Source organism: Giraffa tippelskirchi, chromosome X (assembly GCF_054371585.1).
Source record: "Giraffa tippelskirchi isolate mGirTip1 chromosome X, T2T-mGirTip1v1.2.pri, whole genome shotgun sequence".
Classification (NCBI taxonomy): domain Eukaryota; kingdom Metazoa; phylum Chordata; class Mammalia; order Artiodactyla; family Giraffidae; genus Giraffa; species Giraffa tippelskirchi.
In genome coordinates, this window is record NC_137289.1 from 107355231 (window position 1) to 107369035 (window position 13805).

The 13805-nt window shown below is 42.4% G+C and overlaps 1 protein-coding gene across 1 annotated transcript in view; it reads left to right on the forward strand.

Moving 5' to 3' along the window:
* Positions 1 to 13805, forward strand: part of MAOB (monoamine oxidase B) — a 104995-nt gene that overhangs the window by 60404 nt on the left and 30786 nt on the right. The window contains exons 4-5 of the mRNA XM_081567284.1: positions 11108 to 11212; positions 11910 to 12001. Of these exons, the coding sequence (XP_081423410.1) occupies positions 11108 to 11212; positions 11910 to 12001 (197 nt within the window). The remainder of the gene's footprint in view (positions 1 to 11107; positions 11213 to 11909; positions 12002 to 13805) is intronic.

Consider the following 13805-nt stretch of genomic DNA (forward strand, 5'->3'; position numbering starts at 1 on the left):
AGGCGCTGATCTCATTCATGAGAATGAAGCCCTCATAACCTAATCATCTCCCAAAGACCCCCACCTTCACATACCATCACGGGGGGTGAGGGTGGTGGTGGTTAGGCTTCAACATACAAATTTGAGGGGGAAACAAATATTCAGTCTGTAGCACTATTCATCCAATCAATCATCTATCCATCCATCCAATCATCCAATTATCCAACAGTTGTCAAACACCAGTCAAATGTACATCACCTTTAAGCATTATTAGTCAGTCAATTCAGTCACTCAGTTGTATCTGACTCTTTGGGACCCTATGGACTGCAGCACACCAGGCTTCCCTGTCCTTTACCATCTCTTGGAGTTTGCTTAAACTTATGTCCATCGAGTCGGTGATGCCATCCAACCATCTCATCCTCTGCCATCCCCTTTTTCTACTGCCTTCAATCTTTCCCAGCATCAGGTTCTTCTCCAGTGAGTCAGTTCTTCACATCAGGTGGCCAAAGTACTGCAGTTTCAGCTTTAGCATCAGTCCTTCCAATGAATATTCAGGACTGATTTCCTTTAGGATTGACTGGTTGGATCGCATTGCAGTCCAAGTGACTCTCAAGAGTCTTCTCCAGCACCACAGTTCAAAAGCATCATGGGAAGAGGTAAATGATTGATTCTTTTCCTAAAGTAGCTGGGGAAAGAAGACAAAATCACGTGGAACACCTAGAGAATAATGTCGAGCTGACATGGGCAAATATTAATGTAAGTTGCTATGGTAAGAATTCAAAATGGAGTGAACTTTATGTTTTGAACAGTAATGGGGGGGTGAGGTGAGTTTTTGGAAGGCTTCCTGAAGAAAGTGAGTCTTGAGCTGGGTGTAGAAAGTAGTTTAAGCTTTGCACTGCCAGAACTCAGAAGGCAAAGGAACATTTGAGGGCACATGGAGCCACGATGCAAGGGTGAGGTTGTCCTGCAGAGATCAGAGCATGGAGGCCTCTTCTCAGCAACCACCTCCTTCCAGCCTGGATTATTCCAATGAGCAGAAGAAAGAGGATGAAACAGGCCTCCTTTCTGTTCCTTGTGCATCTGTTTCATCTCAGGATGCTTGCCGGGGCCTCTAACTAAAGCACTCTTTCCTCTCCCACCCCACCACACTGAGAGTCACATGGTTCCCTCTTCTCTTCTTGTCTTTTCCTTCAAACGATACCTTCTCAGTGAGGCCTTCCCTGACCACCTTATTTAAAATTGCAATCAACCCCAAACCACCAACACTCCCTCCTTGCCTTTCCTACTCTCTTTTTCTTTCTGCTTTTTAATTCAAGTGTAATTGCTTTACCCTGTTGCATTAGTTCCTGCTATACGATGAAGTGAATTAGTTATATGTATACATATATCCCCTCCGTCTTGGACGTCCCTCCCACCTGCATCCCCCATCGCACTCCTCTAGGTCACCACAGAGCACCCAGCAGCACTTCCTTCATAGCACTTATCATCTTTTAATATACCGCGTGATTTTCTTCTTTATGTTTTTAGCCTCTGTTTTGTTTATCTTGTTTGTCTATTACAGTGTAAGCTCCCAGGAGAGTAGAGACTTTTATCTGTTGTCACTCAGTACTGTGCCCCCAGAGCCTGGAAAAGGTGCTTAGGAGGTGGTCAAGAAATATTTGTTGACCTATGTAATTTTAAAATTTCTTTTTATAAAAAATTGATCTATTTATTTTGATTGGAGGATAATTATTTACAAAAATGTGATGGTTTTTGCCATACATCGACATGAATCAACCATAGGTATACATGTGTCCCCTCCTTCCTGAATCCCCCTCCCAGCTCCCTCCCCACCCCATCCCTCTAGGTTGTCACAGAGCACCAGCTTTGGGTGCCCTGCTTCATGCATCAAACTTGCAACTAGTTATCTATTTTACATATGGTAATATATATGTTTCAATGCCATTCTCTCAAATCATCCCACCCTCTCCTCCGAGTCCAAAAGTCCAAAAGTCTGTTCTTTATGTCTGTGTCTTGTTTCACACCAAAAAAAAGAAAGAAAGAAAAAGAAGTATCTGTGAGCTAATGAACTGGCATGGAAGTCATCTGAGGAGGGGGGTGGACTGGTCTTTGCCTGGAGAGTCACAGAAAAGATCTGGCAGGTTATTGAACCCATCATTAGCTTCCACCTGGTTTGTAAGAATCTCAAGTGGTTCCTGGATCTAAATATCTTCCACAGACCTTCTTGAGCAGCAGCTCACAGAGCAGAGATCTAAGTAAGTGCTTGAGCTCCAAATGCACAAACCTGAGGTTAAATTCTGTTCTACTTGCATGCAAGCTGTGTGACCCTTGAACATATTACTCAACCTCTGTGTGCTTCAGAATGCATCTGTAAAGTGAAACATACAATTAGCAGTTTACTCACTGGGTTGTTGTGAGAATTAATTTAAGTAAAACCATTAACCTAGTGTCTGGCAAATGGTATTCAATAATTATAATTAAAAGCTGGAAAGTTTCATGATCAAGAGCATTGGCTTTTGAATGTCTGAATTTTAATCCTGTTGCCACTTAGTAGTTGTGAGACCTTGATAATTATTTTACCCCTCTCTTTCTCAGCTTCTCCATCTGAAAGGGTGGCTGCGAAGATTAATGAATTAATACATGCAGAGTATACAGAACAAGGCCCGAATGGGGTAAACATTCACTGTTAGCTGTTGCTGTTAATGTTTGTTATTATAATCCCTGCAGAGCTTTGCCTAATGTCTCAGCCACTGCCACAACCACCTTCCCTATTTCTCCCTACATGGACAATTCTGTTGCAGGAAGAGGGACCCTTCAAGGGCCCAAGAGTGAGCTCCTGTCTAACACTTGGAAATGGATTGCCCCGAGGAGATACACGTGCTGACAAAGTGAGAGACTTTATTGGGAAGGGGTGCCCAGGAGGAGAGCAGGAGGGTAAGGGAACCCAGGAGAACTGCTCTGCCATGTAGATCACAGTCTCAGGTTTTATGGTGATGATGTTAGCTTTCGGGGTTGTCTCTAACCAATCACCTTTCTTGGTCTGACTCAAGGTCCTTCCTGGTGGTATGCATCTCTCAGCCAAGATGGAGTCCAGCATGAGGATTTCTGGGAGGTTGCTCATCTCCTCCCTCTTTCAGTGCCTCCCAAATTCTCCTGGTTATTTTTTGGAGGTAGCATTCTATTCCTTAACAAGACCTCCTGTTCTGAGAAAGTCAGGCTGACCTGGCCAAGGCGAGTGGTTTCGGTTAACAGTTACCTAACCAGTTCAGGCCTTTCCTGTACTGTGTCATTGTTGTCTGCGCCTCCCTCCAGCTTCACCCACGTGATGATGCAGTCAGGACACCGTGTTGACACCAGGCTCCAAGCACTTAGAAATGAGAACACATTAACTGAGGAAGAAAGCCATTTTCCTAAGGAGAGCTTCCTGCCCTCCTCCCCTATGGGGTACATTAAATTTCTTTTCTTTCAAGCTGGAAACATAGATCAAAAGTTAAGCTTGGTCCTCCTCCTGTTTTGTCTGTGCCTCAATTGGAGTCCTTGCCAAGAGCTGTAAAAATGATTGAGTTCTAGAGGGGCTGGGTGGCTTGCTCTGGCTCCCAGCAGTGAGGAAGGCGAGATTTCCATGAAGAGCAGAGGAGCCACTGAGAAGGAATCTGTTTTGAATCTGTTGTTTGGTCTTTTAAAAGTCACCCTGTACCCCTTCTCCTGTGGTTGTGTTCCAGCCCTTCTCAAACTTTTTTCATTCTTGAAGAATACTGAGAACTGGAAGTAGCTTGGGCTCACCTGTTCTTACTGCAGAGACTGGGGTCAGCCTGGGAAGTTCAGTTCATTTGCTCAGTCGTGTCTGACTCTTTGCGACCCCATGGACTGCAGCACACCAGGCCTCCCTGTCCATCACCAACTCCCAGAGCTTGCTTAAACTCATGCCCATCGAGTCAGTGATGCCATCCAACCAGCTCATCCTCTGCTGTCCCCTTCTCCTCTCGCCTTCCATCTTTCCCAGCATCAGGGTCTTTTCTAATGTGTCAGTTCTTCGCATCAGGTGGCCAAAGTATTGGAGTTTCAGCTTCAGCATCAGTCCTTCCAGTGAATATTCTGGACTGATTCCCTTTAGGATGTACTGGTTGGATCTGTTTACAGTCCAAGGGACTCTCAAGAATCTTCTCCAACACCACAGTTCAAAAGCATCAATTCTTTGGCACTCAGCTTTCTTTATAGTCCAACTCTCAACTCCATACATGACTACTGGAAAAACCATAGCTTTGACTAGACTATATGTAGTCCATTTGACTAGACCATATATAGTCCACTAGACTATACAGTCCATGGACTTCTCCAGGCCAGAATACTGGAGTGGATAGTCTTTCCCTTCTCCAGAGGATCTTCCCAATCCAGGGATTGAACCCAGGTCTCCCACATTACAGGTGGATTCTTTACCAGCTGAGCCACCAGGGAAGCCCAATTCACCTAAAGTAACAATAATACCCCTATGAGAAGTTAACATAGTTTTGTGGAAAAAAGATGTTTTCTAAAGCAAACACATGAGTGAGTGGCATTGATTTTCATTTTTGTGTATCTTTCCCATCTGGCTGAAGAGGAAATAGCTGGATATTCTTATCTGTGTTTGGCATTCAATCTGTTGTGATATGTTGCTTTGTCCCTGAGCTGGGGACTTATGCTGATGTCTCCCCTTGATTTTCTCAGATGAGACAGGCCTCCCTGGACAATATCCTAAATAGTAATAATCACTGGAATGTTTCTACAAAAGCCAAATCTGAGGCACAAAACTCTCGCAGTATCTTTGGTCAGGTCAAATAAATTTAGACGTTTCCCTACTTCCCCTACTTATTCCCTGAAGCTTGAAGACTTGAGATTTTTACGGCTCTAATAATAGTTATTTCCTGGGTTTATCATAAGATTTCTGTAATCTTATGCAACAATACAGTTGGCTCTTCATGTTTGCAGATTCAATCAACCACAGATCGTGTATTATGTTTATGATCGTGGTTGGTTGAATCTGTGTATATAGAATCCACGGATACAGAGGGCCAGCCCTGTGACTTGAGAATTCATGGATTCGGGTGTCTGCTGTGGGTCTTGGAAACAGTACCCTGAAGACACCAAAGGATGTAATCGCTTTTATAAACTTAGCTAAGGTGCTACTTGGTTGGATGTAAGACACCAAGGACTGTCAGTAAATGAGCACATAAAAAGGGTAAAATGTTTTATTCTTCTTCATCACAGTGCTCTTTGTGCACTGTTTGGTTTCCATTTACTCACACAGCACTCTTTGTGGTGGTCACTTCTCACTTTGGTTTTGGCTTTAGAGTTCTGAACATACCTCCTATCTAAGAGCATTCCTGATTTAGGAGGACTCTGGCAGCTGATCTCTGACCCCATTGCGTTGCCGGAATTATTGCTGTTGGTGCAGCCCCCACTGTGTTTAGGACCCAGTTGAATGCCTGGCCTTCAGTGGGGGTGACATCTGAACTGGGCTACTAAGCTGGCATTTATCAAGTGCAGTCTTGGAAGCGCCCCACCTCCGTCATATCCTTTCCATATGATGTGCGCTATACAAAGGTGTTATCCTTGAGAAAGGAGGGAGGGATGGTGGAGAGGTACCCATCTCACAATGGGTCGAAGGTTAACCAGGAAGGAGAAATAGGTCACTGTTCTTGGATGGGGCTCTCTGTGCAGGTCATGGTAACTCTGCCCTCACCCAAAAGCTGTTCTTCACCTTTTCCTGGGCCAAACCACATGCATCAGATGGAAGTTCCCAGATTCTGTAGCCATTGCTCTTATGTACCCAGGAGCTGCCGTGGCTGTTGGTACACGCCTCGGCAGTGACAGAGCAGACACCAATTAACCAAATCTGCTGCACTAACATGCTTCTTCAAGTCATCTGCTGGTGATTTCTGGCAGAACCAAAGTGTTTGTGAAAACAAGCACATACAAAGCGCTGAATAACCTAATTGTCTGTCTGAATACTAATTTCTTCCCCTCCATTCTTGGTCCTGGAACATGGAACAACAGACTGGTTCCAAATAGGAAAAGGAGAACGTCAAGGCTGTATATTGTCACCCTGCTTATTTAACTTCAATGCAGAGTACATCATGAGAAACGCTGGGTTGGATGAAGCCCAAGCTAGAATCAAGATTGCTGGGAGAAATATCAATAACCTCAGATATGCAGATGACACTGCCATTATGGCAGAAAGTGAAGAAGAACTAAAGAGCGTCTTGATGAAAGTGAAAGAGGAGAGTGAAAAAGTTGGCTTAAAGCTCAACGTTCAGAAAACAAAGATCATGACATCCGGCCCCATCACTTCATGGCAAATAGACGGAGAAACAGTAGAAACAGTGGCAGACTTTATTTTCTTGGGCTCCAAAATCACTGCAGATGATGACTGCAACCATGAAATAAAAAGATGCTTGCTTCTTGGAAGAAAAGTTATGACCAACCTAGACAGTGTGTTAAAAAGCAGAGACATTACTTTGCCAACAAAGGTCCATCTAGTCAAGGCTATGGTTTTTCCAGTAGTCATACATGGATGTGAGAGTTGGACTATAAAGAAAGCTGAGCGCCGAAGAATTGATGCTTTTGAACGGTGGTGTTGGAGAAGACTCTTAACCAGTCCATCCTAAAGGAAATCAGCCCTAAATGTTCATTGGAAGGACTGATGTTGAAGCTGAAACTCCAATACTTTGGCTACTTGATGCGAAGAACTGACTCATTTGAAAAGACACTGATGCTGGGAAAGATTGAAGGCGAGAGGAGAAGGGGACGACAGAAGATGAGATGGTTGGATGGCATCACCGACTCAATGGACATGAGTTAGAGTAAACTCCAGGAGCTGGTGATGGACAGGGAGCCCTGGCACACTGCAGTCCATGGGGTCACAAAGAGTCAGACACGACTGAGCGACTGAACTGAACTGAACTGATTCTTGGTCCTAAAGGTTTTTGCAGCAAAAATGGGCTATTCTTCCCATTTAAGGGGTGATTATTCAACCTGTTTGTGGTTTTATCTCTTTCTAATCTCCTTTACCTGTGAGCAGAAGGCTCAAAGAGTCCAGGGAGAGGTCTTCAAGTGCCAACCTTGGATGTACTCTGTCTTTGCAAGGTAGCCTGACCTGTTTCTTTACTGTGGGCATTCTATCTTTCACCTCCTTTTATAAGTGCATCTCTGGTTGTGTGGTGGGAAGGGGGGCAAGGATTGATGGTGGGGAACTTCAGGGGCCAGGGGAGAGAACTTAAAAGCAAAGAAATTAATAATAGCATAGGAAACCTGCTATAAACCAAATGTTTGTGCCCTCCCTCAAATTCATATATTGAAATCCTAACCTGCAGTGAGATAGTATTAGAAGACGGAGCCTTTGGGAGGTGATCAAGTCGTAAGGACAGAATCCTCACGAATGAGATCAGTGCCCTTATAAAGAAACCTAGAGAGCTCCCTTGTCTCTTCTATGTGATGATACAGCAGGAAGAGGGTCATCTGTGAACCAGGAAGTTGGTCCTCACCAGACACTGCATCTGCCAGTGTCTTGACCTTGAACTTCCCAACCTCCAGAACTTTGAGAAATAAGTTTCTGTTATTCATAAACACCCAGTGTATTGTTGGGTTTTTGTTGTTGTTGTTGTTGTTAGAGCAGCCCAAAGGGACTAAGACCAAAGATCTTTCTTAGAATTTAGGACATTGTGTGTCAAATAAGTAAGTTCAAGGTCACACACCTGAGATGATATCCAACATTTACTGTGAACTTACTGTGTGCCAGCAATCTATGCCCCCAGGTCCTAGACATGCAAAAATAATAATTACAGCAGTGGTAACTGCTGCAGGAATAACAACAACATTGTTTGTTGAGAACTGACAATATGCCAGTTGTCAGAGTAACTCATGTGAGTCATCTCACTTCATCTTTCCAGTATATCTATGAGGTAGTGACTGTCATCCCATTTTACACATGGATAAACTGAAGATAGAGAGCTTAAGCAGCTGAATACAGCTAGTGAGTGGCAGAGACCTGACTTGATCGTAAGATTGGCTCCAGAGTGTGTGATCTTGTAGCTTAGAGTCCAGTGGATAACACAGAGTGGTAAACGCATGACACTGGTGCTGTGGAGTTAGTGGCAGGAGTGCTCTGGGACATGCAGAAGGCCCCCTAACCCAGTTGTTTATGGTAATCTGGACATACTTCCTGGAGGAAGATGATGGGGCCAAGAGTTGTTGAGTTGGAAATATTGATATATGGGGCCTAATGAGATCAAGCAACTTACTTGTTCCATGTCAATCAGCTTTGGAGAGGCAGTGCTGGGGTGGGATCCACATGTCCTTTACAACAAATGATCCTGTGGATCCAAGTTTTCAGAAATGTACAGTGGTAATGTACAATATTAGCATTAGGGAAAACTAGTTGAAAGGTATAAGGACACTTTCTGTACTGTCTCTGCAATTTCTCCAAGAGTCTAATATTCTAAAATCAAAAGGGTACTTAAAAGTAAAAGTCAACCAAGTGTTGATCAGACTGTGGAACAAGTAGAACTCTTATACATTTCTGGTGAGAATGTAAAGCGGTAGAATCACTTTGGGAAACTGTTAAACTTGAAAAGTTCAATGTACAGCTACCATGCAGCTCAGCCATTCTGCTCCTAGGCATTTATTCAAGAGAAAAAAAAATACGTATGTGCGTGTGTGTGACAAAAAGACCTGTACAAGGATGTTCATAATAGCTTTATTCACAATGAATCAAAACTGGAAATAATCATCAGTGGAGGAATGGATAAACAAACCATGGTGCATCCATACAGTGAAACACTCAGCAATCAAAAGGGACCACTGCAGCATGGATGAGCCTCAAGAACACCATGTCAAGGAAAAGAAGCCAGATAAAGGTGGACTCATACATACTGCATGATTCCATTTGTAAAAAAAAAAAAATCCTAGAACAGGCAAAACCAATCTATAGTGACAAAAAACTGATCAGTGGTTGTCTGGGGGCAGAAAGGGAATATGAATTGACTGGGAAGGGGTAGGAGAGAACTTTCTGGGGTGATGGAAATGTTTTATATCTTGATTGTGATAATGGTTACACAGGTACATACAGTGTGTCAAAAATTCCCAAATGGTGCATTTAAAATAGTTTCATTGTATGTGAATTATACCTTGTGGAAGTGTTAGTTACTCGGTTGTGTCCCACTCTTTATGACCCCCTGGACTGTATCCTCTGTCCATGGAATTCTCCAGGCAAGAATACTGAAGTGGTAGCCATTCCCTTTGCCAGGGGATCTTCCCGACCCTGGGATTGAACACGGGTCTCATGCACTGCAGACAGATTCTTTGCCATCTGAAATGTGTAGTAGTTAATTTTTTGTGTCAACTTGGCTAGGCCACAATACCCAGATATTTGATCAAACACTCTTCTAGATGCTTCTGTGCAGGTATTTTTTTAGATAAGACTATCATTTAAATTAGACTTTGAATAAAACAGATTCCCCTCCATAATGTGAGTGGACCTCATCCAATCAGTTAAGGACCTTAACAGAAAAACACTGAGGTTCCCCAAGGAAGAGGAAATTCTGCTAGCAGATGGTCTTTGGACTTGAACTGCAACTCTTCCCTGAGTTTCCAGCCAGCCAGCCTGCCCTGTAGATTATGGAGTTGCCAAGCCTCTACAATTGCCTGAGCCAATTCCTTAAATTAAATTAATCTCTCTCTCATCACTCCCATGCACACACACATACACACACATTCAATTGGCTTTGTTTGTCTGGAGAATCTTGACTAATAGAAGAAGAGAAGTAAGCCTATATGATAACTCTTCCCTGAGAACCTTAGGACCTTGTTGAAGAAAGAGCAATATGACCATAGAGTTTGTAATTAAAATTATTTCTGTGAGCACAAAATCAGTGTGAGATGAAACTTTGCTGAATGACTGAGATTATTGTGAGATTTGGGTTGATTTGTGGACCTTGAGTTACTCCAATTTGGTTGCAAGATGATGTCAGAATACACAGCCTGACTTCTGACTCAGGTTTTCAAATAAACCAAAAGTTATTAATGGTAGTTTTCTTCCAGCATTAACAAGTTAAGTTTCCCAGAGATGACTTACATGCTGCCATATTAGTAATCCTTGCAGAAATATTAATATATGCCTTTTATCTCTGTGTTGAGGTATCCCTGCTCTCTTGGAAGCACCGGGTAGCGTAAACATGTCACAAAGAGAGCCTTGAAGTCGTCTGTTATTGTGTGTGTAGCTGTACTCTGCTTGCAGGATCTTAGTTCCCCAACCAGGGATTGAACCTGGGGCCATGACAGTGAAAGTTAGGAGTCCTAACTGGACCACCAGGGAACTCCCTAAGTTGTCTCTTCTTTCTGCTTTGACCTTGATCTTTGGGAACTCCTGTGTTGACCTAGTGTATCTATTCCTGGGAAAAACTTGCTGGGCCCTCTTTTGTGACTCTCCTTAGAGATATTTGCATTCCTGCGATTGGTTTTCCATCCCCTTTTAACTTGTGTAATATTTATAGTTTCCATTTTCTGACCCTCCACCATGCAGGGATGTCCTGGCTCTGAGATATTTGTAAGTACCATTGGCAAATGAGATTAAGTAACCTCACTTCTGTACTGGCATTTATATTTTACATGGTAAGAGTTCCAGTTTCAGAAAGAAGCTTCTCTATTGTGTTGGGTGTGGCACCAACTTTATTTAGTAACAGAGAATTCTGCTGGAAATGTTTATGCTAAAAAGTTAAGTTCTGAGGACACAAGGAACTAAAACATTTGAGTGTCTATCACAAACTGATAGGGGGCTTCCCAGGTGGTGCTAGTGGTTAAGAACTCGCTTGCTAATGCAGGAGATTTAGGAGACCTGGGTTCGATCCCTGGGTGGGGAAGATCCCCTGGAGGAGGAAATGGCAACCTACTCCAGTATTCTTGCCTGGAGAATCCCATGGACAGAAGAGCCTGGTGGGCTACAGTCCATAGGGTTGCAAAGAGTCAGACACTACTGAAGTGACTTAGCATGCACATACTGATAACATGATTTTGCTTACAGCTATTTAACAGCTTAGCATATTTACTCTTCCATCGAAGTAAATGTTTTCTTTGAAAACTATCTTGTATCTCACAGGGCAAATCCTACCCCTTCAGGGGCTCACTCCCATCTGTGTGGAATCCTATTGCCTACCTAGATCTTAACAACCTCTGGAGGACGATGGATGACATGGGACAAGAGGTAAAACTTCCACAAGCTTCTTTGATGACATTTGTATTCTTCATAATAAGTTTAGTCCTTGAAAGAAGGTGAAACATGTCACCAATGCCTAGCACATTGTGTAGCACAGTGACTCACAGTAAAGATTTGTGAGATGAATGAAAGAACTTGTTTCTAACCCTTAAAAGAATGAGATGTCCAACAGGCTCCTATTTGCATACTACCCATGTAGGGGGAGATTTTATATCATTCAGCCTTCCTGTGATAATGTTTCTAATTTAGAATATCTTCAGAAATAGCAAATAAGATTTCTGGATCTTCAAGTCATCACTGTGCCCAAACTTGCATCTGCTAAGTAAACACACACAGAGTAGACACACCTGAAGGTCCAGTTTAAACATGATTTGATGCAGCTGACTGATTTTTGTTAAGGCATTGAATTTCTCAATTGTTCTCTCTAAATTAGTAACTTAGTAGTAGTTATTTGGAAACCGCCTGATTACAGCATCACCTCCATTTATGGTAGAGGAAAGGTTAACATAAATTAAATACGGATTGAGTGAATAGGAATAGAAAATGGATTGTGCAATAAAAACCACTATTGAAAGAATTTGGAATTTTCTTTCTTTAAGTTAGAGTTTTTAATACAATTGAAATGGTTATTTAAAATGGAAAATTGCATTTGTTTTTTCCCGTCTGAATCATCACGTGAATGTAGATTCCCAGTGATGCCCCATGGAAGGCACCCCTTGCAGAACAGTGGGACGTGATGACAATGAAGGAGTTGCTGGACAAGATCTGCTGGACAGAGTAAGACTCGCAGTCAGGCATAGTCATTGACTGTGACCCACTTTCAGATGTATTTAGCAATTCCATTCAGCAGCTCTGAGATAAAGAGCTGTTTTGTGTCTAAAACCACAGTTGGTCAAGTGGAGGGCTGAAAAATATTGGGATCATGTCCTAAAGGTCCATCAAATGTACTTCTTTGAAATAGTTTTGCATCACAAAGGTGATATTGCCCCCATAAAGTCCTCAGGACAGTCTAGAATGTACCATCTCTTTTATTTAAAACAGCTTAAAGGGAGACTTCCCTGGTGGTCTGGTAGTTAGGACTCTGTGCTTCCAGTGCAGGGGGCACGGTTTTAATCCCTGGTGGGGAAAACTAAGATCCTACACGGCATGGCCAAAATAAATAAATAATTAAAAATAAGTATGTTATGTGTTTTTTTAAAAAGGAACAGCTTAAAGATCTCATTTATCAAGCTGTTGAAGTAAAGATAGTTTTGTACTCCTTGCTAAAGTTTGGGTATGGAGATAGTGTATCAGGATATACATTTCAAACACCTATGGAATGGGGTGCAACTCTTTAAGGCTTTGAAGAGGAACTTCTAGAGAAGTTCTCTGGATCATTCACAAGTATCCAGGAAACATGGATGACTGTACTGACTACTCTCCATTAAGGAGAAACATGTAGCATTGAAAGAAAGTGTGCATGAGTCAAGTATTAAATTGCAGTTGGCAGAGTTGTGGAAGCTGTATAGACAGACAAGATGGAGAGGCCTCACTGATCTTGGACAGCAGGGAAAAGGGAAAAGACTAAATCTCAAGCATGTGGTGAATTTGTGGTAAGAAAAGGAAGAAAATGGAATTGCAGTGAGGGTATTTGCCCATGCTAAACAGCATTAGTTGGGAATATGACTCCGTGGTTGATATCTTCATTCTCTAGGCACTGGGGAGGGAAGTTGGAGCTCTGGCAACTAAAAGTAAAAAAGATTTTAGGGATATCTGAATCTGAGATATGGAAATAATTAAAAGACATAAAATGTACATACTTTTTCATATGTAAATTCAACTTTTAAAAATTTAGCTTAAAGAAGAAGAGAAAAAAGGAGAGAGAAAGGGAAATTCAAAGCATTATTATTTTTTTTTAATAAATTTACTTATTTTAGTTGGGGGCTAATTACTTTACAATATTGTAATAGTTTTTGCCATACATTGACATGAATCAGCCAAGGGTTTACATGTGTTCCCCTTCCTGGACCCCCCACCCACCTCCCTCCCCATCCCATCCCTCTGGGTCATCCCATTGCCCCGGCCCTGAGCCCTTGTCTCATGCATCGAACAAGGAATGGTGTTCTGTTTCACATATGATAATATACATGTTTCAATGCTATTCTCCCAGAACGTCCCACCCTCACCTTCTCCCTCAGAGTCCATAAAATTGTTCTATGCATCTGTGTCTCTTATTCTGTCTCGCATATAGGGTTATCGTTACCATCTTTCAAATTCCATATATATGCATTAGTATACTGTATTGGTGTTTTTCTTTCTGGCTTACTTCACTCTGTATAATGGGCTCCAGTTTCATCCATCTCAGTAGAACCGATTCAAATGTATTTTTTTAATGGCTGAGTAATATTCCATTGTGTATATGTACCACAGCTTCCTTATCCATTCGTCTGCTGATGGACATCTAGGTTGCTTCCATGTCCTGGCTATTGTAAACAGTGCTGCGATGAACATTGGGGTACATGTGTCTCTTTCAATTCTGGTTTCCTTGGTGTGTATGCCCAGCAGTGGGATTGCTGGGTCATATGGCAGTTCTATTGCCAGT